Source organism: Staurois parvus, unplaced genomic scaffold, assembly GCF_062004578.1.
Source record: "Staurois parvus isolate SC_StPar_1 unplaced genomic scaffold, SC_StPar_1.0 ptg000575l, whole genome shotgun sequence".
Classification (NCBI taxonomy): domain Eukaryota; kingdom Metazoa; phylum Chordata; class Amphibia; order Anura; family Ranidae; genus Staurois; species Staurois parvus.
This window is the reverse complement of record NW_028318371.1, coordinates 3,967,751-3,989,590: the sequence shown is the minus strand read 5'-3', so window position 1 is coordinate 3,989,590 and position 21,840 is coordinate 3,967,751. Positions and strand designations below refer to the sequence as shown.

Here is a 21,840-nt window from a genome sequence, read left to right as displayed (position 1 = left end):
GTGATTTTGCACACAGGTGCCGCCCTGTAGCAGTATATCTGCTATAGGGCGGTCCTTAAGCGGTTAATCATTGTTTATATTTTCTCTTTTGTTGGCTTTGCTCACTACTTGGGTGCCCTCCTACGGTCCACAATGTTTTGTTTTATATACTGTATATTAATAGACAAAGGGGTGGTTGTGAGCGCATAAAGCAAAACAAGCAGCCAGCATAAAAAGGTAAACCTCTGCACCTCTAAAAGACAATATATAATAAATGAATATACGGCGCTAATTGTGATAATCACAACAAACATATAATGACAATAATGAATGATAAACGTATATAGAGTGAGCGCTGCTAGGGGGCAAAGGTGACAATGTGAGGACACCGTCTTATGATGACGTTTATGTTTTGAACACCAAAATCAAGGTGACAACTTCTAGGAAGTTCATACAGTCAAATGCATCAATAATCCAGATATTAAGGTGCTCCGTGTTCCGTGACTCCAGGTGAGAAGAACCGGTAACACTATGGACTTACCAGAAGCACATATTTCATGTGCAGAAAAGACATCCAAAAAGGGGGAAGGTCACCTGGGTCTGGTCTAGGGCTGCGGGGGTCCTCAAGCTCAATGTGGACACATGGGATGACACTGCTCACACTGGGGTCACACTCCGCTCATATACCCATCCAGCTCCAAAGATCACAGCATACAGGGACCCTCCAGATCCAGAAAAAGGTTCCACCTTGCAGGGCTCATGAATAACCCAGCCAGAGAGTAGATATGTGCCAATAGTGAAGTATGTTTATTGTAAAGGCAAATATTTTAAATAGAAGTCAAAGAACTCACATGTGAAGGTACAGTATATAAAAATGGCCACCGGCCTCCTCGTAGCCATGCGCGGTGTGACGTCACTCCGGTGGGCTCCTCGCTGACGGGTTTCGTGCACCAGCACGTTGTCAAAGGACAGGGGTCAGAAGGGCAATGTACTGGATCTGCTGGGCGGAGGACAGGGGTCAGAAGGGCAGTGTACTGGACCTGCTGGGCGGAGGACAGGGGTCAGAAGGGCAGTGTACTGGATCTGTTGGGCGGAGGATAGGGGTCAGCAGAGCAAAGGACAGGGGCCAGTTGTAAGGGAAGCAAAGTTCAGAGGTCAGTAGTGACCCAGAGTTCAGAGGTCAGTAGTGACCCAGAGTTCAGAGGTCAGTAGTAAGTGACACAGTGGACAAATTTTGTGTAACAGTTGGAGGGACTCAAGGGAATGGATGATCCCCCCCCTTAAATTAAGAATCCCCATCAGTGTTCCCCCTCAAACAAAGTCCCCCCTAATATTAGAGTCCCTCGAGTTACCCCCCTTACTTTAGGGCCCCCAGACCCACCCAAAATAACAAGGTCCCCAAGTCTACAGAGTTTTCATTGTTAAATCAGGGTCCCCCCTCCTCCCTACATGAGGGTCCTCAGGGCCCCCTCCTTACATTAGTGTTCCCAGTGCAATCCCCCCTTCCATCATTCTCCAGGGTCCCTTTCATTCCATCAGACTCCCCAGATCCCCCCCCCCTTCCTTCTATCAGGCTTCCCAGAGCCCTCTCTGCTTCAATCAGAGTCCACTCCCCAGAGCCCCCCCTTCTTTACATCAGGGTCCAATCTCCAAAGCCCCTACTTCCTTATATCAGGGTCCACTCCCCATCGGGGTTCCTGGAACATCGCTCCTTACATCAAGGTCCCTATATTCACCCCCACCTTACATCAAGGTACCTCCTTACGTCAGGGTCCCCAGAGTCCCTCTGCTTACATCAGGGTCCCTAGAGCCCCCCCTTCCATCAGGGTCCACTCCCCAGAGCCCCCCCCTTCCTTCCATCAGGGTCCACTCCCCAGAGCGCTCCCCTTCCTTACATCAGGGTCCAATCCCCAGAGCCTCCCCTTCCTTCCATCAGGGTCCACTCCCCAGAGTCCCTAATACCTTACATCAGGAGGAGGCGGGGCACTGCCAGCAGGTTTGGAGGGGGAAGCTCCGCCCCTCCTCTAAATGCAGCACGCTCCCAGCACAGAATGATTCCAGGTCACCTGATTGCTGTGATGGCCTTTTATTGGCTATCACAGAGATCAGTCATTGTGAAGCCCACCCCCGTGTTTTCTCTCTCTGAATGTAGGAGATACATTTTATCTACCTCTCTCCTTGCAGAGAGAAAAAAACACAACTGTGTGTAATAAATATTATAAAAACTAATAATTGGAAAAAAAAAACCTAGATGGAGGTTTGTCAGACCTCGGTCAGTGCCAGGGTTAGTGTTTGGGTCAAGGTCAGGGTCAGTATTATTTTGATCAGGATTTTTTTTCCAAATCAGTGTCAGTGTCAGTTAGTGTCGGTGTGTTTTATGTAGGATAAAAAAAAAATCAGAATGCGCACTGTTGATTCTAGGCTGTACTACGGGTACAAACACAACTAACATACACACATGTGGTATCGCTGCGATCGTCAGGAGCAGGAGAATTTATTTTGGGTTGTTCTTTGGTGATGGGTTATGGTAGCAGCAAGAAATATCCAGCTAAATTAAAAACAATGATTTATTTTACTATTATTGATAAAAATCAGGAGATATCCATTATCATTTACCATCAAATGAATGAAAGTACAATTTCTCCTGAAATAATCGCGGTATAACCCACCTGGATGCACACAGTAGTAGTGATGATATGTACAGATTCACTAACACATGTCAAAGTTGCAAAATTGTGCTTAGGCATTAACATTTGTTTTACCCTTAGGATCAAAGGGGTTAATTGAGCAAGAAGAAGCTAGAAGCTGATTGGCTCCCATGCACAGCTGCACCAGATTCTGAGTGCTCAAGTTTTCATAACCCACCCCCCCATGTGTTCCAGTGACACCTATCTAACCCCAGGTTCACACCCAAGCGGTTTCTGTAGAGTTTTTTTAGAAATGCACAGCAGTCCATTTAACATGACTTCCTATGGGACAGGTTCACATCTCTTTTCTCTTTTTGGAAAGGGTCAGGGACTTTTTTGAAAGCAAAACGTTGCGTTTTTGGTTCTATAGGCTTTAATGGGAACGCTGCAGAAAAGCATGTATTGTGTTTTTGCTGCGTTTTGCGTTTTAAATCTGCCTAGCAACAAGAAAAAAAAAAAGCTGCAAAAATGCAAAACACAACGTAAAACGCAATGCAGAAACACATCAAACACAACCTGCAGAGGTGTGACCCTAGACTAAGAGGGGGATTCCTCTGACCTCGGAGAGATTTCCTAGTTTCTCTGTGAACAGGAAATGAAAATATGAAAAAAAAAACTGAGCGAGGTTCTAACCCTTCCCTACTCTATCAAAACTAAAACAAAGGAAGGCTTTATATACATTGTAACCAAAGCCTGAAAATGAACGCTTCAAAATACTAAACCGAACACTTCAAGGTTTCAGCAAAACTTTAATGAAACATGAAAGATGAAAGTTGGACAATAAAATGTACAATAAAATGTCGGCACACAATAATCAAATCCCAGAACATAAAATGGCACAAAAATAGAGACAAGATAAAATGCATAAAAGTGGAATCTAAAACCTTAAAATGCATGGAATATATAAAACAACACATATAAAAGGGTAAAATGACTTCTCAGTAGAATTCCACAGAGACAACCAACAGGTGGATTTTGCTTTTTTTACCACCCGATGCGTTTTTTTCTCTTGGCTGCATTAGTTTTCTTTTTTTAGGCTTTTCCCCTCTGTTTTCACCTGGTGATTTGGTCTGCAGGGCTGGGACAAGGGGTGGGTTGGGGGGTGGATGCCCTGGGCACTGTGATATCATGTGAGGTGGGGGAGCACCAAAAGAAGGTTGGGGGTGGGATTCGTGCAAGTAGGGGAGGTTTTTTTTGTGGGGTGGGGTTGTACTAGCAGGGATGATTGGGGGGATTTGTGTTAGAATGGGGGATTGGGGAGAATTTTTGCTGGGAGGGGGGAATTAGAGTGGGGGGGAGAGGATTTGTGCTCAGAAGTGAAATTTGAGGTGAGGGGTAGAGGATTTGTACTAGGAGTGGGGAATTTTTTTCAGGAATGAGTGGATTTGAGCTGGGGGGGGGGGGGGTTGGGGGGCACATATTTGTGCTGGGAAGGGGATTTCAGCAAAGAGCAGATTTGTACTGGGAGGAGGGGGGATGCCTAGGGGATAAGCAGGCAGATTAGTCCATTTTTTGAGGGGGAGGGGATTTTTGCTAACACATAATGCTCATACATCGTGGGGGGGGGGGCACAATTCAGCATGTTCACCCTGGGCTCTAGATGATCTTGTCCCGGCACTGCTGGTCAGTAACACACCTCCTGTATTAGATCGCCCCCACTCTGGAGGAAGGAGCACAGGGGGCAGCTTTGGACAGCAGCATTATCTGTATGGGGGGAGGGGAGTGTTAAATGGACTAGCAGATTTAAATACACTAACAAATTGAAGCCAAACTCCAAGCAGTTACACCAAACATGCTTTCCCTTTTAGGATAACATTTTTACATAAATAAAAGCTGAGTATTGTAATCACCCCTGTCATTGGCAGATGGTTTGTCTCATCCCTATAACCGCTATATCTGGAAGAGAGCTTTTTCCTTTGAAAAAAAACAACAGACATACTGGCAGGATCACCAGATAAAAATAGAGGAAAGAAAGACTAAAAAATACAACTAATGCAGCCGTCACATCTAAGAATTGGTAAGCTGCAATATAACAAATGTCTCCCTTTGGGTTTAATACGGCTTTGAGGTACAGAATGTCCTTCCCTTATAACCACTTTACAGAATAAAATATTTTCACCTTTCTAGATGACTTATTTATAACAGTGAATAACCATCCAGCATAATCTCTGCTGTTCAGCAGTCAGACGGGTAAAAGGGCCATAAAACCGACTCATGATTAAATCTTCAAAGGGGTTGTCAACCCTTACCTATACCCAGTGCAGTGACTGGCCTCAGGAGATACACAGAGAGGAAACAAATCCTCCTACATAAGTTGTACCTGTGTATCTGTAGCCTTCTCTTCTCTACATCTGTTCAAAGTGCAGAATTTATACAGCTTGTCCAAAAGTTCAGAAAACAGGGGGCGGGAGCTAAAGTTACATAACCCCCAACCCAGGGGCGTATTTGCCGCAAGGCAAACAAGGCGTTTGCCTAGGGCAGCACTTTTTAGGGGGGCGGCGCTGTGCCGCCCTCCCCCTCCAACGGAAGGGACACTAAGTACAGGGGCGGGCAGGGGGCTGCTGTGTCTTACCTGGCTCTGGTCCCAGTCCCACGATGATCCAGTCCAGGAAGCGCTGCTCCTTCATTCTCTCCGGGCGCTCCATCACTCGATGTACGTGCTGCCGCTCGGCTCCGCCTCCTCACCGGTGATTGGGCACCAAAACTGTAGCTCAGGAAAGGCACACAGACGGCCAATCACCTGCGAGTAGGTGGAGCCGAGCGGCCCCGCAAACATCGAGTGAGGGAGCGCCCGGAGTGAATGAAGCAGGACAGCTGACCGCCCGGTAAGTGTACCGTGCTGATGGTGGTGCTGCAACCAGGCATGCTGGCTGCAGCAGCACCTAGGCTGGAGCACGGGTCAGCAAGGTAACTGTCATTGGGAGGAATAGTGCCCCATCGTTGGTGTCACTGAAACTAATGATGGGGCATTATTCCTCCCACTGACACCAATGATGGAGCACTATTCCTCCCCTCACTGACACAAACGATGGGGCACTATTCCTCCCCCCACTGACATCAATGATGGGACACTATTCATCCCCCCACTGACACCAACGATGGGACACTATTCCTCCCCCCACTGACACCAACGATGGGGCACTATTCCTTTCCCCACTGACGCCAACAATGGGGCACTATTCCTCCCCCCACTGACACCAATGATGGGGCACTATTCCTCCCACTGACACCAATGATGGGCCACTATTCCTCCCACTGACACCAATGATGGGACACTATTCCTCCCACTGACACCAATGATGGGACACTATTCCTCCCACTGACACCAATGATAAGTCCATTGCACTGGCGGTGAGGAGTCATGTGAGCAGCGGCGGACTGACCATTTGGAAACTCGGGCACTGCCCGAGGGCCTGGGGTCAGTAGAGGGCCCCATGAGATTCCCCTGGTACCTTTTTCCTATGAAAAAAGCCTATGCTTTTTTGAGTTTGGGCAAGGACACAGGGCCCCATGATCCCCTATTGCCCGGGGGCCCCATGAGTTTTCAGTCCGCCCCTGCATGTGAGATTGCTGAGCAGTGCGGTCCGGTTCAGGTGCTGATTACAGGCTACTGACTTCTATGGGAACCGTTTCTAAACCGCACATGTGTGAACGGGATAAAATCCTGACCTGAACCTGATATAAACCTGATCTGAACCGCTGAACAACTACTGTGCCAATTAGCTGTGAATCCTGAGCTCCAATCCGCACCGCACATGTGTGAATCAGCTCTTTATTGGGTCACATCAGGCAGACCCGTATACTACACAGCTGATGGGAGATCTAAAGGTTATTGTACAATCAGATTGTATAGTGTGTGGTCAGCCTAATGCTAAATAACCCCCCCCAATCTTGCCTTGTTGGGTGTGGAAGTGATGGAGGACACTCTCCTCGGCTGATATCTACCAGATCTACCGATTGAAGAAATATATTATCTCTACAAACGGTGTCATCCTGTGAACCAGATTCACATTTCTCAGCAGATTTCACCAGATTCAGGTCAGATTTCCTGTCATATGATCATTTTGCACGTCTCCTGACCCCCCCAGAGATCTTTATACGACCTTTTCCTACACATAACCCGGCATGGAGGGGACCAGTGAAGGTGGTGGTGAAGGTGTGGAGGTGTCTGATGGGGTCACACAGATCATAAAAGGACAGCTGCCCGGCCTCATAATCCACATAGATCCTGACTCTATCAGGGGGGGTATCGGGAGATATGAGGATTGTTTTATAATCATGTAATAGATCACACCCATTGTTATACTTCCACAATCCCCAGGACTTGCTATTATATCCAATCCATGACTGCCCTCCTCTCCTCTCTATACTGGGATAACACATCCCGACTCTGCAATATTCTCCCTCACTGACATCCACTTCCCAGTAATGTCGCCCCGAGGAAAAACTCCGACTGCTTAATATCTGGCTATAGTACTGAAATCTCTCTGGTGTTTCTGGACGATTCTGCTCTATATCTGACCAGGATGCAGTTTTCATGTCATCTGATATCTGTAGATTATTCTGAGCTGTGTTCACATCCAGTAATAAGTCTGAAGCTTCCTGTATATTGAAGCATACATTTCCCCCTTTTATCATATCAGATATCCCTGTGTGTAATGTGTGTGAGATTCCAGCCACATCCAGATCCCCTCCATCATGGAGGAGTCTATCATGTCTCTCTCTGTCCTCATCATCTCCCTCCTCAGTATCACACAAGTCCCCTGTGTCTGATTCCTGGAGGACAGTCAGGGGGTCGGTCATGTTACACAGCTCCTCAATGTCCCCCATCTTCCTGGACAGATCCTTCTTCTTTATCTCCAGTTGATGGATCATCTCAGACAATGGACATGAAAGCCGCTCTTCCTGGCTGGCGATCTCCCTCAGGACTCTCTTCTCCAGGTCCTCCAGTTGTCTCCTGAGCTCTATGAACAGGGCAGTGACTCTCTCTGTTAGGATGAGAGAAGGAGAAGAAGCGCCTCTAAGTGCAGCATAACACTTTAATGAAGATGAGAAGTAGGAACCCTCCCATGTATGAGGTACAAGTAATGCATGAAATAAAGTGGTGTGGTGTAACATGGGACAGGAGGGGGTTGTCATCGGTGTCACTGAGCTGTCATCGGTAACAATGTGTCAGCGTTCCGCTGGAGCAGCGTGGTGGCTGGAGGGGGACAGCTGTGGAGCCGGCCGGCGTGCACGTCCTCCTCAAAGCCGGGTGGAACACACGCTGGAACGCAGCCATGACATGGGCGTGATGACGTCAGTTACCCAAGGTGCACTGCGACGCGTTTCGGAGCATGCGCTGGCCTGGAGAGGCGGAAGTGCGCTCCTTTATCAAGACGGGGGAAGTGGGAGTCTGATAGTTGTATATATACGGAGTTAATCCTCAGAGGGGCTGATTGGCAATTAATTAACCAATTGTTTCAGCAATAATGTGATTATACCATTGTTGTAAGGTGACACTGTGTGGTTAAAAGAGTACGGGAAGAGAATTAAAATTGTAAATGGATGAAAAAATAAGAAGTTATTAATAATGAAAATAAAATGGTATGGGAAAAAATGAAACGGGAAAATGGAAAACAGAGGAAATGAAAAGAAAAAGTAAAAAAGACATTTGGTTATCAATATTTATAAAATGTGAATAAAAATAGATATGGTCAAAATGAAAAATAATAATGTAAAATCAAATGTAATTATATATATGTAAAAAATAAAATATATAAATGTTTATATATATTAAAATATATATATATATATATATATATATATATATATATATATATATACAAAAAATTATAAAAAAGTTTAAAATAAAAAAATAAAATTAAAATACATGAAATATATATACATTGGGAAATTAAAAAATAATAAACTGTAAAATTAAAAAATTAAAAAATTTAAAAAATAATCAATGAAATAAAAAAATGAAAAATAAAAAATAAGTAAATAAATAAAAATAAAATAAATAAAACAATGAAAAATAAAAATGTAAAATTAATAAAATTAATTGAAAAAAAATAAGAATTAAAATTTTAAAAATATATATATAAAATTAGATATGTTGCACACAATGGTGTATGCTTGGTGAGATGGCTCATAAATTTAGCTAGTGGCATAGGATGTGAAGATCACCTTGCAACAGTGGTATATAAAATAATTAGGTGAGTAAAAGTGCAGTATAACCATGGTAACGGTAATGATGATAATCAAATACTGTAGAATAATGACAATATTGCAAATATAAAAAGAAAAAGAAAAGTATTATTATTATTATTATTATTATACAGGATTTATATAGCGCCAACAGTTTGCTCAGCGCTTTACAATATAACGGGAGACAATACAGCAACAATACAGTTTAATACAAGAGGGTTAGGAGGGCCCTGCTCCTTAGAGCTTACAATCTAGGAGGGAGGGGCTAGTGGTACAAAAAGGTAGTAACTGTGGGGGATGGACTGGTAGGAGGAATAGAAGATTCCATTATTAGCTGAGGGCGGGATAGGCTTCCCTGAAGAGATAGGTTTTCAGGGATCGCCTAAAAGTGAGCAGAGTAGGCGATAGTCTGATAAATTGGGGTAGAGAGTTCCAGAGGATGGGGGAAGCTCCAGAGAAGTCCTGGAGACAAGCATGGTAGGAGGAGACAAGGGAGCTAGAGAGTAGGTCTTGCGAGGAGTGGAGAGGACAGTGTGGGTGATATTTAGAGACAAGATTGGTGATGTAATTTGGGGCAGAGTTATAAATGGCTTTATACGTTATTGTTAAATGTTTTGAATTTTATCTGTTGGGCAATGGGAAGCCAGTGGAGGGATTGGCAGAGAGGGGTGGAGGACACTGAATGGAGGTCAGTGGAGGGATTGGCAGAGAGGGGTGGAGGACACTGAGTGGAGGTCAGTGGAGGGATTGGCAGAGGGGATGAGGACACTGAATGGAGGTCAGTGGAGGGATTGGCAGAGAGGGGTGGAGGACACTGAGTGGAGGTCAGTGGAGGGATTGGCAGAGAGGGGTGGAGGACACTGAGTGGAGGTTAGTGGAGGGATTGGCAGAGAGGGGTGGAGGACACTAAGTGGAGGTCAGTGGAGGGATTGGCAGAGAGGGGTGGAGGACACTGAGTGGAGGTCAGTGGAGGGATTGGCAGAGGGGATGAGGACACTGAATGGAGGTCAGTGGAGGGATTGGCAGAGAGGGGTGGAGGACATTGAGTGGAGGCTAGTGGAGGGATTGGCAGAGAGGGGTGGCAGATACAGAACGGTTAGTAAGGTGGATGAGTCTGGCAGCAGCATTCATGATAGACTGAAGAGGGGATAGCCTGCGATGAGGTCGGCCAATGAGGAGGGAGCTACAATAGTCGAGGCGAGATACAACAAGGGAGTGAATAAGTTGCTTAGTGGTTTCCGAAGTTAGGAACGGACGTATCTTGGAGATATTGCGGAGGTGAAGTCTACATGATTTGGGCAGTTATTGGATTTGGGGCAGGGACAGATGGGAGTCTAGGATTACACCTAGTACCCTGGCATGAGGGGATGGACTGATGATTGTGTTACTGATCTTGATGGAGAAGTCAGTGGGGGTGGCGGGGGCTGGGGGGAATACTAAGAGCTCAGTTTTGGAAAGATTGAGTTTGAGGAAGTGGAGTGACATCCATGCCGATATGCCACTTAGTAGGTTAGTAATGCGAGAGGAGACTGAAGGGGTGAGGTGAGGGGTAGAAAGATAGATTTGTGTGTCATCAGCATAGATATGGTACTTAAAGCCATGGGAGTTTATCAAGTGACCAAGGGAGGAGGTGTAGATGGAGAAGAGAAGGGACTTGAGAACCTTGAGGGACCCTTACAGAAAGAGGAAGTGATGAGGAGGAGGCCGCTTTATATAGGTAACACTGAAGGAGCTAAATAAATTGGTGTAGCGCTAAATAAATACTAACGTGCATCACAATTATAAATATCACTCATTAAACCGTGTATAATAATAATAATAATAATAATAAATAAGTGAATATAATAAAGTGCAAAACACTACAATAAATACATTTTGGATGATTCCCTCAATTTAGGTGATCAAAAAATATATATGTGAACATAAACACACATTGCAAGTGTACAAACCACACTCAGTGAAAATAAATGTCCACTCCAAGTCCATACGCTGCACTTATAATATTAAATAGTGCTCCACAAATCATGTGTAAACTCAGCCCAACGTGAAGTAAATCCAGTGCCAAACCATGAATCCAGAATTAGCCAAAATGCCCCCTCACCTCCTTACAGTGACCACGAGGGCCAGCTCGCTTTTTAAGGTTAAGCCACACTTTCACAGGGATATCCTCATCACCACCAGATGGACCCTCCTGGAAATTCCCACAGATCAGCAATCCTCTTTTAGTACTCCAACTCAACTGGTCGTTCTCTCACAGAGGATCATAGCAGAAACAAACAGAGATCCTCCATAGTGTAAATCAGGATTTTAATACTCAAGTATCAAAGAAAATTTCCCACTTACATGTAAAACAGCATAATCCAGCTTTTACCCATGTCATGGGTGTATGTGCATGGCTCTAGGTCCCAGAGTTGGAGTACTAAAAGAGGATTGCTGATCTGTGGGAATTTCCAGGAGGGTCCATCTGGTGGTGATGAGGATATCCCTGTGAAAGTGTGGCTTAACCTTAAAAAGCGAGCTGGCCCTCGTGGTCACTGTAAGGAGGTGAGGGGGCATTTTGGCTAATTCTGGATTCATGGTTTGGCACTGGATTTACTTCACGTTGGGCTGAGTTTACACATGATTTGTGGAGCACTATTTAATATTATAAGTGCAGCGTATGGACTTGGAGTGGACATTTATTTTCACTGAGTGTGGTTTGTACACTTGCAATGTGTTTTTATGTTCACATATATATTTTTTGATCACCTAAATTGAGGGAATTATCCAAAATGTATTTATTGTAGTGTTTTGCACTTTATTATATTCACTTATTTATTTATTATTATTATTATACACGGTTTAATGAGTGATATTTATAATTGTGATGCACATGTTAGTATTTATTTAGCGCTACACCAATTTATTTATCTATTTTTTGCACTTTGTGGTTGAAGTAAGGTGTTTACCGGCTTAGGGTAGGGTTTATCCATTTAAGCGCAGGAGATTGTTCTTTATATATAACACTGAAGGAGCGCTGCGATAGGTAGGAGGAGAACCAGGAGAGAGCAGAGTCTCTGAGGCCAAGAGAGTGGAGTTTTTTGAGGAGGAGGGGATGTTCAACCGTTTCAAAAGCCACAGAGAGGTCAAGTAGTAAGAGTTTGGAGTAGTGGTCATTGGTTGGGATGAGTATGGAGTAGTGGTCATTGGTTGGGATGAGTACGGAGTAGTGGTCATTGGTTGGGATGAGTACGGAGTAGTGGTCATTGGTTGGGATGAGTACGGAGTAGTGGTCATTGGTTGGGATGAGTACGGAGTAGTGGCCATTGGTTTTAGCAGTTAGTAGATCATTAGTGAGTTTTAGTAGGGCAGTTTCAATGGAGTGTAGTGAGCGAAAGCCAGACTGTAAAGGGTCAAGAAGGTTGTTGTCGGTGAGGTAGGAGGAGATCAGGCGATTGTAGACTGAGTGTTCTAGGTGTTTAGAGGAAAATGGCAGCAGGGAGATGGGTCTTAGGTTGTTCAGGTTGGTGGGGTCCAGGGAGGGCTTTTTAAGTATGGGAGTGATGTGCACATGCTTTAGAGGGGAGGCAAAGGCACCAGTAGAGAAGGAAAGATTGAAGATGTGAGTGAGGGAGCATAGAATTGAAGAAGAGGGTGACCGTAGTAGTTGTGAGGGGACAGGATCCAGGGGGCAGGTAGTGAGACGGGCTTCTGAGAAAACCTTAGTGACCTCTTTGGTAGTAGCAAGGTCAAAAGAGGAAAGTTTTGAGGGAGGTTTAGTATAAGGTATGCTAAGTGGGATGGATGTCTGTGCAGTGGCGATGCCCCTACGAATTGCGTCAATCTTGTTTTTGAAATGATTTGCAATCTCATGAGCAGTGAGTGAGGTACTGGGTGGGGGTGGAGGTGGAGAAAGTAGAGAGTTAAAAGTAGAGAAGAGACGACGAGGACTGGATGACAAGGTATTAATAAGGTATATATATAAATGTACGTACGGGGAATGGAATTATTAATTATTTATGAAGCAGCGGAAGGATGATGCATAGATATGATCACGATGTTGTAGTAGAGGGACCATATAATCTGGGACGGAGTTGGGAAAATTCAAATATCGGAAAAAATAATTAAAAAAAAATAGAAAAATTAGAATATAAATAAAAAATTGTTAGACCTGTTAGACCAGCTGATTTTTCTTGTACTTTTCCCTTACGTTCCTGCAGACTCTGGACTCTTTTCTCCGTCTTCTCTGTCTCTGTCATCAGTTTCTGCAGAACGTTTCTCAGTTTCTGTTTCTTCTTCCCAGAAGCCTCATCCAGAGTCTCCACCTTGTGTCCCTGGTGTTCTCCATCCAGCCTGCAGGACACACAGATACAGGCGGCATCTACAGCACAGTAATATTTAAGAAGCTCCCTATGGATGGTGCATTTTCTGTTCTCCATGGAAGTGGTGGGGTCAGTTAGGACATGTTCTGGTGACTTGCTGTGGATTCTCAGGTGATTATCACACAGAGAAGCTTCACAATGCAGACAGGATCTAACAGCGGGTACAGGAGAGTGAATGCAGTAAGTACAGAAGATTCCAGTCTTCTCATCTGGCTGAGTAGACCGGAAGGTCTCCACTATGTTACGTAGTGCTATGTTCCTGTGCAATGCAGGCCGATCCTGGAACTCTTCTCTGCACTGAGGACAGGAATAACCTCCAGACTCCTCCTGTGTATCCAACGATCGATCAATACAGACCCGGCAGAAGTTGTGTCCACATCTCAGGTTTACAGGATCAGTATAAATGTTCAGACAGATGGAACAGTCCAGCTCCTCTCTCAGCTCAGCAGACGCCATCGCTGACAGCAGAAGAGAGAAATGAAAGTGAAAGTCTCCGACACGGAAAATCTAAAGGTCGTCTCACATTTCTCAGCACAGGGCGGGGCTGAGCTGGTGTTGCAGTTTTATCTTCAGGAAGTTTGTGGATAAATCAAATGTTTATAAATTAAAGGGATATATTCCGACATTTGTGAACTGATCTCTGTTTTTTTTAATATGTCATTGACTTTTAAATAGTAAATTGCATCTGCAGACAAGACATAAAACTGGGTTATATATCGCAGCGTGAAATGCTATTGGCAGGTTTCTGTTTGTTGTATTTTGTGGTTAAGGCTGAGTTCACACACAAACGCACAGGAATCGCTGCATTTCCCCACCACATAGCAATCCCACTGTGTTCATGCCATCTGCTGCAGGTGTCAACTAAAAGTTAAAGCGGAGCTCCACCCAAAAGGGGAAGTTCCGCTTTAAGCCTTTGTCCCTCGTTCCCCATTAAGGATTGGCACCTTTGAGGAGCAGGGGGGAGCGGGTACCCGAAATTGACAGGTCCCACTTCCACTGTGATCGCCTAGGCATTCGGAAGCAGAAGTTGTTCTCCACCCCCCTCTCTCCCCGAGAGAAGAAAAGCAGTCGTGGTGAGGACACCGCTGGACCTAAGGACAGGTAAGTGTCTGTATTTTATAGGTCAGAAGCTCCAGTTTTTGTATTTGCTGACTTTAATTTTTTTGTTCAGCTGGAACTCCGCTTTAACAACACCCCAAAAGCAGGTTGCAGAACATATTGCATTTGCTTGAATCAGATCACATGGGTATGAACCATGGCCGGATCTAGGGGGGGGCTGGGGTGGGCTATGCCACCCCCCCCTAGATTGCAGCTGCACCCACCCAGGCAACCCCCCATGAATACTGTGCCCAAGCAGGGTTGCCAAACCGTTGGTCAGGGAAGCAATCTGTAGGGGCGGCTGGCTGCATCTGCCAAGTCTCTGTGTCCCAGACTCCAGGTAACGAGCTCTCCCCCCTCCCCTCTGCATAGACGGGAGAGGAGACTGGACTTGATCTGCTCCAGCTGATCCCGCCCCTCTCCCCCTGTATGCCCCGCCCACACAAGGCTAGTGCTGTGCCTCAGAAAGGGAATGTGGGCGGGAGATATGAAATCCAGCCCCTGGAAGCTCCACCCTCTCTGCATGATGGATGACGTTGCCTGAGTCTTCGGATCCCAGCTTGGGATGAGTGAGCCCTGCTCTATGACTGACCTGTCCCCATCTTCCTCCCTTCTCCCCCTCCCTGTTCTAGAAGGTTTTGCAGACATGATTTCATGTCTAGGGACACCTGAAGTACTATTGCGGATGGCTGACCGACTGCTAGTTGGAGAAACTGAGAGATATTTAACTCACATGTCTGCCATGCTTCTGTTTAACCCCCTCCTGCCCACAATCCCTTTAAGAGCTCCTTCACACTAGCTTTGGTCTCTGAAGAGCAATCTGTGTTCAGATCACTCTTCAGAGAGCACTGGCAGGCAGCAAGGAGGTGTTGTATCTCCTCCTCACCACCTTCTTTAACCCCTCGCCCTCCTCAGGATTCCTCCCCCCCTTCCTGACCAGGCTATTTTTTGTGTTTCGGCGCTGTGTTACTTTAACTGACAATTGCGCGGTCATGCAACGCTGCACCCAAATGAAATTTATGTCCTTTTTTCCCCATAAATAGAGCTTTCTTTTGATGGTATGTGATCACCTGTGCATTTTTATTTTTTTGCGCAAAAACATACTATTTTGAGAAAAAAAAATATTTTTTTTTTACTTTTTGCTATTAAACATGTCCAGTAAAAAAATTTTAAAAAATCAAATTGCATCATAAATTTAGGCCAAAATGTATTCTGTGACATGACTTTGGTAAAAATTGTTTTTTACTAGTAATGGCGGCGATCAGCGACTTATAGCGGGACTGCGGAGGGCATTCTGACACTGGGGGGAACTAACTGCCATTGACACCCCAGCGACACCAATACAGTGATCAGTGCTAATAAAAAGCACTGACGCTGTACTAATGGCACTGGGCAGGAAAAGTTTAATATGAGGGGAGATCAAAGGGTTAACTGTGTGCTGGGTGTGTTTCACTGTACGCATGCTGCTATGCAGAGCCATACAAAGCAGTGTGCAGGAGCTGACAGGGGAGAGATCTGTATTGTTCCTTACAGTTCTCTCCCTTGGTCAGTAATTCTCCTCGATCACCGGGTACTGGCAAGTAATCACCATCCGGGACCCGGTGATTGACAGCCGAGGCATTGCGCCCCCTACCCAGAACTGCAGAATCAGGTATACATACACGTGATTTTGCGCTCCCGTGGCGCCCTGTAGCAGTATTACTGATCTAGGGCAGACAGGAAGGGGTTAACCCCTGGAACGCCACATTAGCACACCGCAGCCGTATACATTGCCTGCAGTTGTGAGGTGCTTACAGAGCAGCCCCATTCACTTTACTAGAACACGGTTATCAGGCACTGTGCCCACAGAACCCAACAGAGGGGATCATTTTTGTCATGGCCACGAAACAAAGAATCACAGTGGCCGCGTGTTGTCAGCCGTCTGTAAATTTACTGATGGTTTGTAGAAAAACAGACACTTTTATCCTGTCCATAAAGGCGGACCAGAGAAAAGAGCCCTAAAAATCCCCTTGTCATCAGCTCTGAACTGCACATGCTCAGTATGGAGCCGTCCTATTAGAGAATTGTCAGGCTCGGCCTCGGGGTGTGGGCGGGTCCGGGTGTGGGCGGGTCTGGGTGTGCCCCTGCACAGTGACATCATGGCACTTATCAGGCATGGCTTATATTCACTCGCTCCACTGCAGGAGTTTCGGTCGAACCTGGCAGTTCCCTGATTGGCTGGCTCTGGCACTGTGCATTCACAGTTAAGATCCAGCAACAAGGGGATTTTCTTAAAGCCTTTTCATGCCAGACACCCGCCAGTGGTGAAAGGGGCACTCTGCTGTAAGGGGGCACTCTACTTGGTTCTGATGTAAGGGGGCATTCTGCTTGGCTCCCATGTAAGGAGGCACTCTGCTGCAAGGGGGCACTCTGCTTAGCTCTGATGTAAGGGGGCACTCTGCTGTAAGGGGGCACTCTGCTTAGCTCTGATGTAAGGGGGCACTCTGCTGTAAGGGGGCACTCTGCTTAGCTCTGATGTAAGGGGACACTCTGCTGTAAGGGGGCACTCTGCTTGGCTCTGATGTAAGGGTGCACTCTTCTGTAAGGGGGCACTCTGCTTGGCTCTGATGTAAGGGGGCACACTTCTGTAAGGGGGCACTCTGCTTGGCTCTGATGTAAGGGGGCACTCTGCTGTAAGGGGGCACTCTGCTTGGCTCTGATGTAAGGGGGCACTCTGCTGTAAGAGGGCACTCTGCTTGGCTCTGATGTAAGGGGGCACTCTGCTTGGCTCTGATGTCAGGGGGCACTCTGCTTGGCTCTGATGTAAGGGGGCACTCTGCTGGTCTCTGATGTAAGGGGTGGTATTATGCTGTAAGATAGGACTCTGTGGACTTTGATGTAAGGTGAGGCTTTGAAGACACAGATTTAAAGGGGACTCTGATGTGTAGGGGAATACTGTTGACTTTGATATAAAGGGGAACTCTGATGTGAACATGTCGCTCATCCTGACTGCTACATTCTATACATTTTCTTTTTTTGCTTCCTCCTGGCCCATGTACTTTATCCAGTATGCTGTACATAGACCGGATCAAGGTGTTCATTGTCTCAGCTGTTGGTTTTAGTGAAGTTCTTCTTTTTAATGTTTTTTTTTTCCAAAAACAATTTTTATTGAAAAATAAGGCACAGAGGTAACATATACAGGTTACATTCGGGTCATGTATACAGCTCAGTAAATAATGAAGTTCACCTTGATAGAAAATCTGTAAGATGACCTAACACTGGACCCCTATCCCCCCCTCCCCCTCCTCCCGGTCCCGCTGTACTTACCTCCCCCAATCTTGCACTGTCAGGCTTCTGCATGCGGCTCCACTAATCAGGGGATTGGAAATCTCTGTGGCTTTCTCTCCTCTCCTTGCAGCGCTGACAGGAAGCGCCATTCATGTGACAGTGCTGACCAATTAGAATCCGTCTGGTCCATACTGGCTGCACAGTACATAGAGGAGATTAAGCCACGTGGCATGTTGGAACTGGACAGCACAGGATCATGCCAGGTAAGTACAGCGGGGCTGGGGGGGTGTGGGAAGGGTGCAGTATTAGGTCACCTTACAGATGAACTTACACATTAAGGTAGGCTCAGTAAGGCAGCCCACACATCACTCATTTGTTTTCTTCCACAAGCGGGTTGAACAAAAAAAATCATTCAATTCCCACATCCACACATCTGACACCATCCTGCTAACCAACTGTACTCTGCCCTACTGATCTCTGTTTCTTCACACTGTCCTACTGACCTCCCATCCCCTGCACCCCTGACCTTTTTACTGCACCCCCACATCAGACCGGCTAGATCTGGCACTTCTTTCTCCCCTTCCTTCCTTTCTCCCCTTCCTTTCTTTCTTTCTCGCCTTCCTTTCTCCCCTTCCTTCCTTCCTTCCTCCCCTTCCTTCCTTCCTTCCTTCCTTTCCTGATCTTTTGGCTGCTCAGTCCAAAGTGCCGGGCCTGTTTTTTTCCCAGCCCGGGCCTGATTCACAATACTGCAAACATGTAATTATTATTATTATACAGGATTTATATAGCGCCAACAGTTTGCTCAGCGCTTTACAATATAAAGGAGACGGTACAATTACAATACATTTCAGTACAGAAGGAATAGGAGGGCCCGGCTTGTGGAGCTTACAATATAAAGGAAGGGGGAGGGGATACAAAAGGTGAGAGCTGCGGGGGATAATCTGGTGGAGGTGATTCAAGTACAGTTCTTAGGTGGAGATCTGATAGGCTTCCCTGAAGAAGTGAGTTTTCAAAGATCGCCTAAAGGCAGACAGGGTGGGGGCCAGGCGCGGACTGACAACTCTGGGGCCCCCAGGCAATAGGGGATCAGGGGGCCCCTGTGTCCTTGCCCACACTTAAAAAAGCCTATAACAAAAAGGTACCAGGGGCATTTCATGGGGCCCCCCACTGACCCCGGGCCCTCGGGCAGTACCAGAGTGCTCGAATGGTCAGTCCGCCCCTGGTGGGGGGCTGACCGGACATGCTGTGGTAGGGAGTTCCAGAGGATGGGAGAGGCTCTGGAGGCGAGCGTGGAGGCGAGGAGGTGATCAGGGAGCTAGAGAGGAGGATATCATGGGAGGAGCTGAGTGGGTGGTATCTGTGGATGAGGTTAGTGATATAGCTAGCGGCAGTGTTGTGGATGGTTTCGTAAGCTGTGGTTAGTATTTTGAGTTTTATACGTTGGGTTAGTGGAAGCCAGTGGAGGGATTGGCAGAGAGGGACAGCAGTCGCTGATCGGTTGGTAAGGTGTATGAGTCTAGCAGCAGTCGCTGATCGGTTGGTAAGGTGTATGAGTCTAGCAGCAGTCGCTGATCGGTTGGTAAGGTGTATGAGTCTAGCAGCAGCATTCATAATAGACTGAAGGGGGGATAGCCTGTGTAACGGTAGACCAGTGAGGAGGGAGTTGCAGTAATCGAGGCGGGATATAACCAAGGCGTGGATAACTTGTTTTGTGGTGTCATTGGTCAGGAAGGGGAAATGTTCCGGAGGTTGAGCTGGCAGGATTTAGCCAGTGAGTGGATGTGGGGCCCAAAGGTGAGGTCAGAGTCTAGGATTACGCCTAGCACCCAGGCATGAGGGGAAAGACCAATGGTAGTGCTGTTGATCTTAATGGTAAAGTCATGAGTGGGGGATCGGGGGGGGGGGAATATTACAAGCTCAGTTTTTGAAAGATTAAGTTTAAGGTAGTGATGTGACATCCATGCTGATATGTTGCTTAGTAGATTTGTGATACGTGAGGAGGTTGAGGGGGGAGCTGGGGAGTGGAGAGATAGATCTGGGTGTCATCAGCATAGAGGTGGTATTGGAAGCCATGGGAGGTTATCAGTTGGCCCAGGGAGGAGGTATAGAGAGAGAAAAGGATTGGCCCAAGAACAGAACCTTGGGGTACCCCAACAGAAAGAGGAAGCGGAGCGGAGGAGGAGGAGTTGTATGTGACACTGAAAGTGCGCTGAGAAAGGTAAGAGGAGAACCAGGAGAGAGCAGAGTCACGGTGGCCGATGGAGTGGAATTTACTGAGGAGGAGTGGGTGGTCAACTGTGTCAAGGGCAGCGGAAAGGTCAAGGAGTAGGAGTATGGAGTAATGGCCGTTGGTTGGGATGAGTACGGAGTAGTGGCCATTGGTTGGGATGAGTATGGAGTAATGTCCGTTGGTTTTAGCAGTTAGTAGGTCATTAGTGAGTTTTAGTAGGGCGGTTTCTGTGGAATGTTGTGGGCGGAAGCCAGACTGTCGGGGATCAAGGAGGTTGTTGTCGGTGAGGTAGCAATTCATACGGTTGTGAACAAGGCGCTCGAGAAGCTTGGAGGCAAACGGGAGCCGGGAGATGGGTCTTAAGTTATTCAAACAGGTGGGGTCCAGCGAAGGTTTTTTGAGGATGGGGGTAACCAGTGCATGTTTGAGTGGGGAGGGAAAAGTGCCCATTGAGAGTGAGAGGTTGAAGATGTGGGTTAGAGAGTTTAGGATAGAGCAGGAAGGAGGCTGCAACAGTCGTGAGGGGACAGGATCCAGGGGACAGGTGGTGAAGTGGGCCTTGGAAAGGAGATCGGTAACTTCCTTGGTGGTAACAGGGTTGAAGGAGGAGAGTGTAGAGTTTGGTGTTGGGCCTGGTATGTTGGTTGGAGGAGGAAGCTTGCAACTGGAGATCTCATCATGAATTGTGTTGATATTCTTCTTGAAGTGACCTGGCAATCTCCTGTGCAGTAAGTAAGTTGGTGGGTGGTGGCAGTGGGGGGTGGAGTAAGGAATTAGGGGTAGAGAAGAACTGATGAGGATTGGATGAGAGCGTCTTGATGAGTGTTTATAGTAGGTTTGTGTCAGGGATCCCGGCTCCGTCTGCCGCAATCGCGGCTCTGTCCCCCGCGCATGCGCATTGGCGGCAGATCGCGCCGGGACACAGGAACTAGGTCCCGGCGAGCCGCGGCTGACAGGACGCCGCGCATGCGCAGTAGAAACCGCGGGCGCGCCTCAGGCGTCCAATGACAGCCGGGGGCGCGTCCTAGCCAGCCAATGACAGTGCAGGGCGCACTATTTAAAGATGCCCTGCACTGTCACAAATTGCCGCAAGGTCTATATGTGATCCTGAATACCTGCTCCTGCTGTGACCCTGTTTTTTGACCCTGACTACGCTGCCTGCCCCTGTGATTGACCCGGCTTTGTTCTGACTATTCTGCCTGCTCCTGCATTTTGACTCGGCTTATCCCGACTGTTCCTACGGATTGATTTACCTGGCTGACCCTGCGTGTGACCCGACTACTCCTAGCCCGCCGATTCGGTACCCCGCTTACCCCACGGGGCCACTATCCGTACCACCCTGCTGGGGCCGCCATCCTCTTCACAGCTGGCTCTCCTGGTACCTACATACATCCCCGGAGGCCTCCTCGGCCGCTGGTGGCCCGCTCAGAGGTCGTGACCTGGCCCGGGACTGTTTCAAGTCCATCCCCACCATCAGGGGCTCTGGTGAAAGCACAGCCCGGGCTTAGACCCCACGCTCTGGGTAGGTCTACCAGCTGGCAGACGGAGGGCTCCGCCTGGCGGATCCTAACAGTTTGCTTAGCAGCGCGGAGGTTGGAGTTGTATTTGAGAAGAGCGGATTTGTAGAGGGTAAAGTCTTTCAGGAATTTAGATTTACGCCATGCTCGCTCAAGAGTGCGGCTGCGTCTCTTGAGACTTCTGGTGTCATCTGTTTGCCAGGGTTGTGACAGGCGAGGCCGGGTTCTGCGTGTAGAAAGAGGAGCAAGAGTGTCCAAGGAGGATGATAGATAGTTGTTGTAGGCAGATGTGGCCAGCTCTGGGCAGGACAGGGGTGCAATTTCATCATAGAAGCGCTCAGTAACGGACTGGAGAAGGTCAGGGCTGTGGTGATGGAGGTTTCTACAGGTAACGGTTTGCTGATTGGAGGCATGGGGGGGTGGGAGGCAGGGAGAGTGTGAAGCTGATAAAGTTGTGATCAGAGAGAGGAAAAGGGGTGTTAGAGAGGTTACAAGGAGTGCATAGGTGG

At 47.2% G+C, this 21,840-nt stretch overlaps 1 protein-coding gene across 2 annotated transcripts; it reads right to left on the bottom strand.

The window, feature by feature from the left end:
* Positions 1-4,232: 4,232 nt before the first annotated feature.
* Positions 4,233-13,675, bottom strand: LOC149450355 (E3 ubiquitin/ISG15 ligase TRIM25-like). 2 transcript variants are annotated; one of them, XM_089692053.1, is made up of 2 exons: positions 13,009-13,675; positions 4,233-7,654 (listed from the first exon to the last, which is right to left on the bottom strand). In XM_089692053.1, exons 1-2 carry the CDS (start codon positions 13,673-13,675, stop codon positions 6,726-6,728), a joined length of 1,596 nt encoding a protein of 531 aa, XP_089548179.1. In that variant the 3' UTR covers positions 4,233-6,725. The 2 variants fall into 2 exon arrangements, with proteins under 2 accessions (XP_089548179.1, XP_089548180.1); XM_089692054.1 differs by having other exon boundaries at positions 13,018-13,675.
* Positions 13,676-21,840: the final 8,165 nt, after the last annotated feature.

What these genes read in the sequence shown, in the direction of transcription:
- LOC149450355 (XM_089692053.1), bottom strand. Translation starts at nt 13,675, where the DNA reads ATGGCGTCTGCTGAGCTGAGAGAGGAGCTGGACTGTTCCATCTGTCTG. An exon ending in AAAATCAGCTGGTCTAACAG is followed by an intron (nt 7,655 to 13,008) that starts GTCTAACAATTT and finishes TCATCCTAACAG; the next exon opens with AGAGAGTCACTGCCCTGTTC.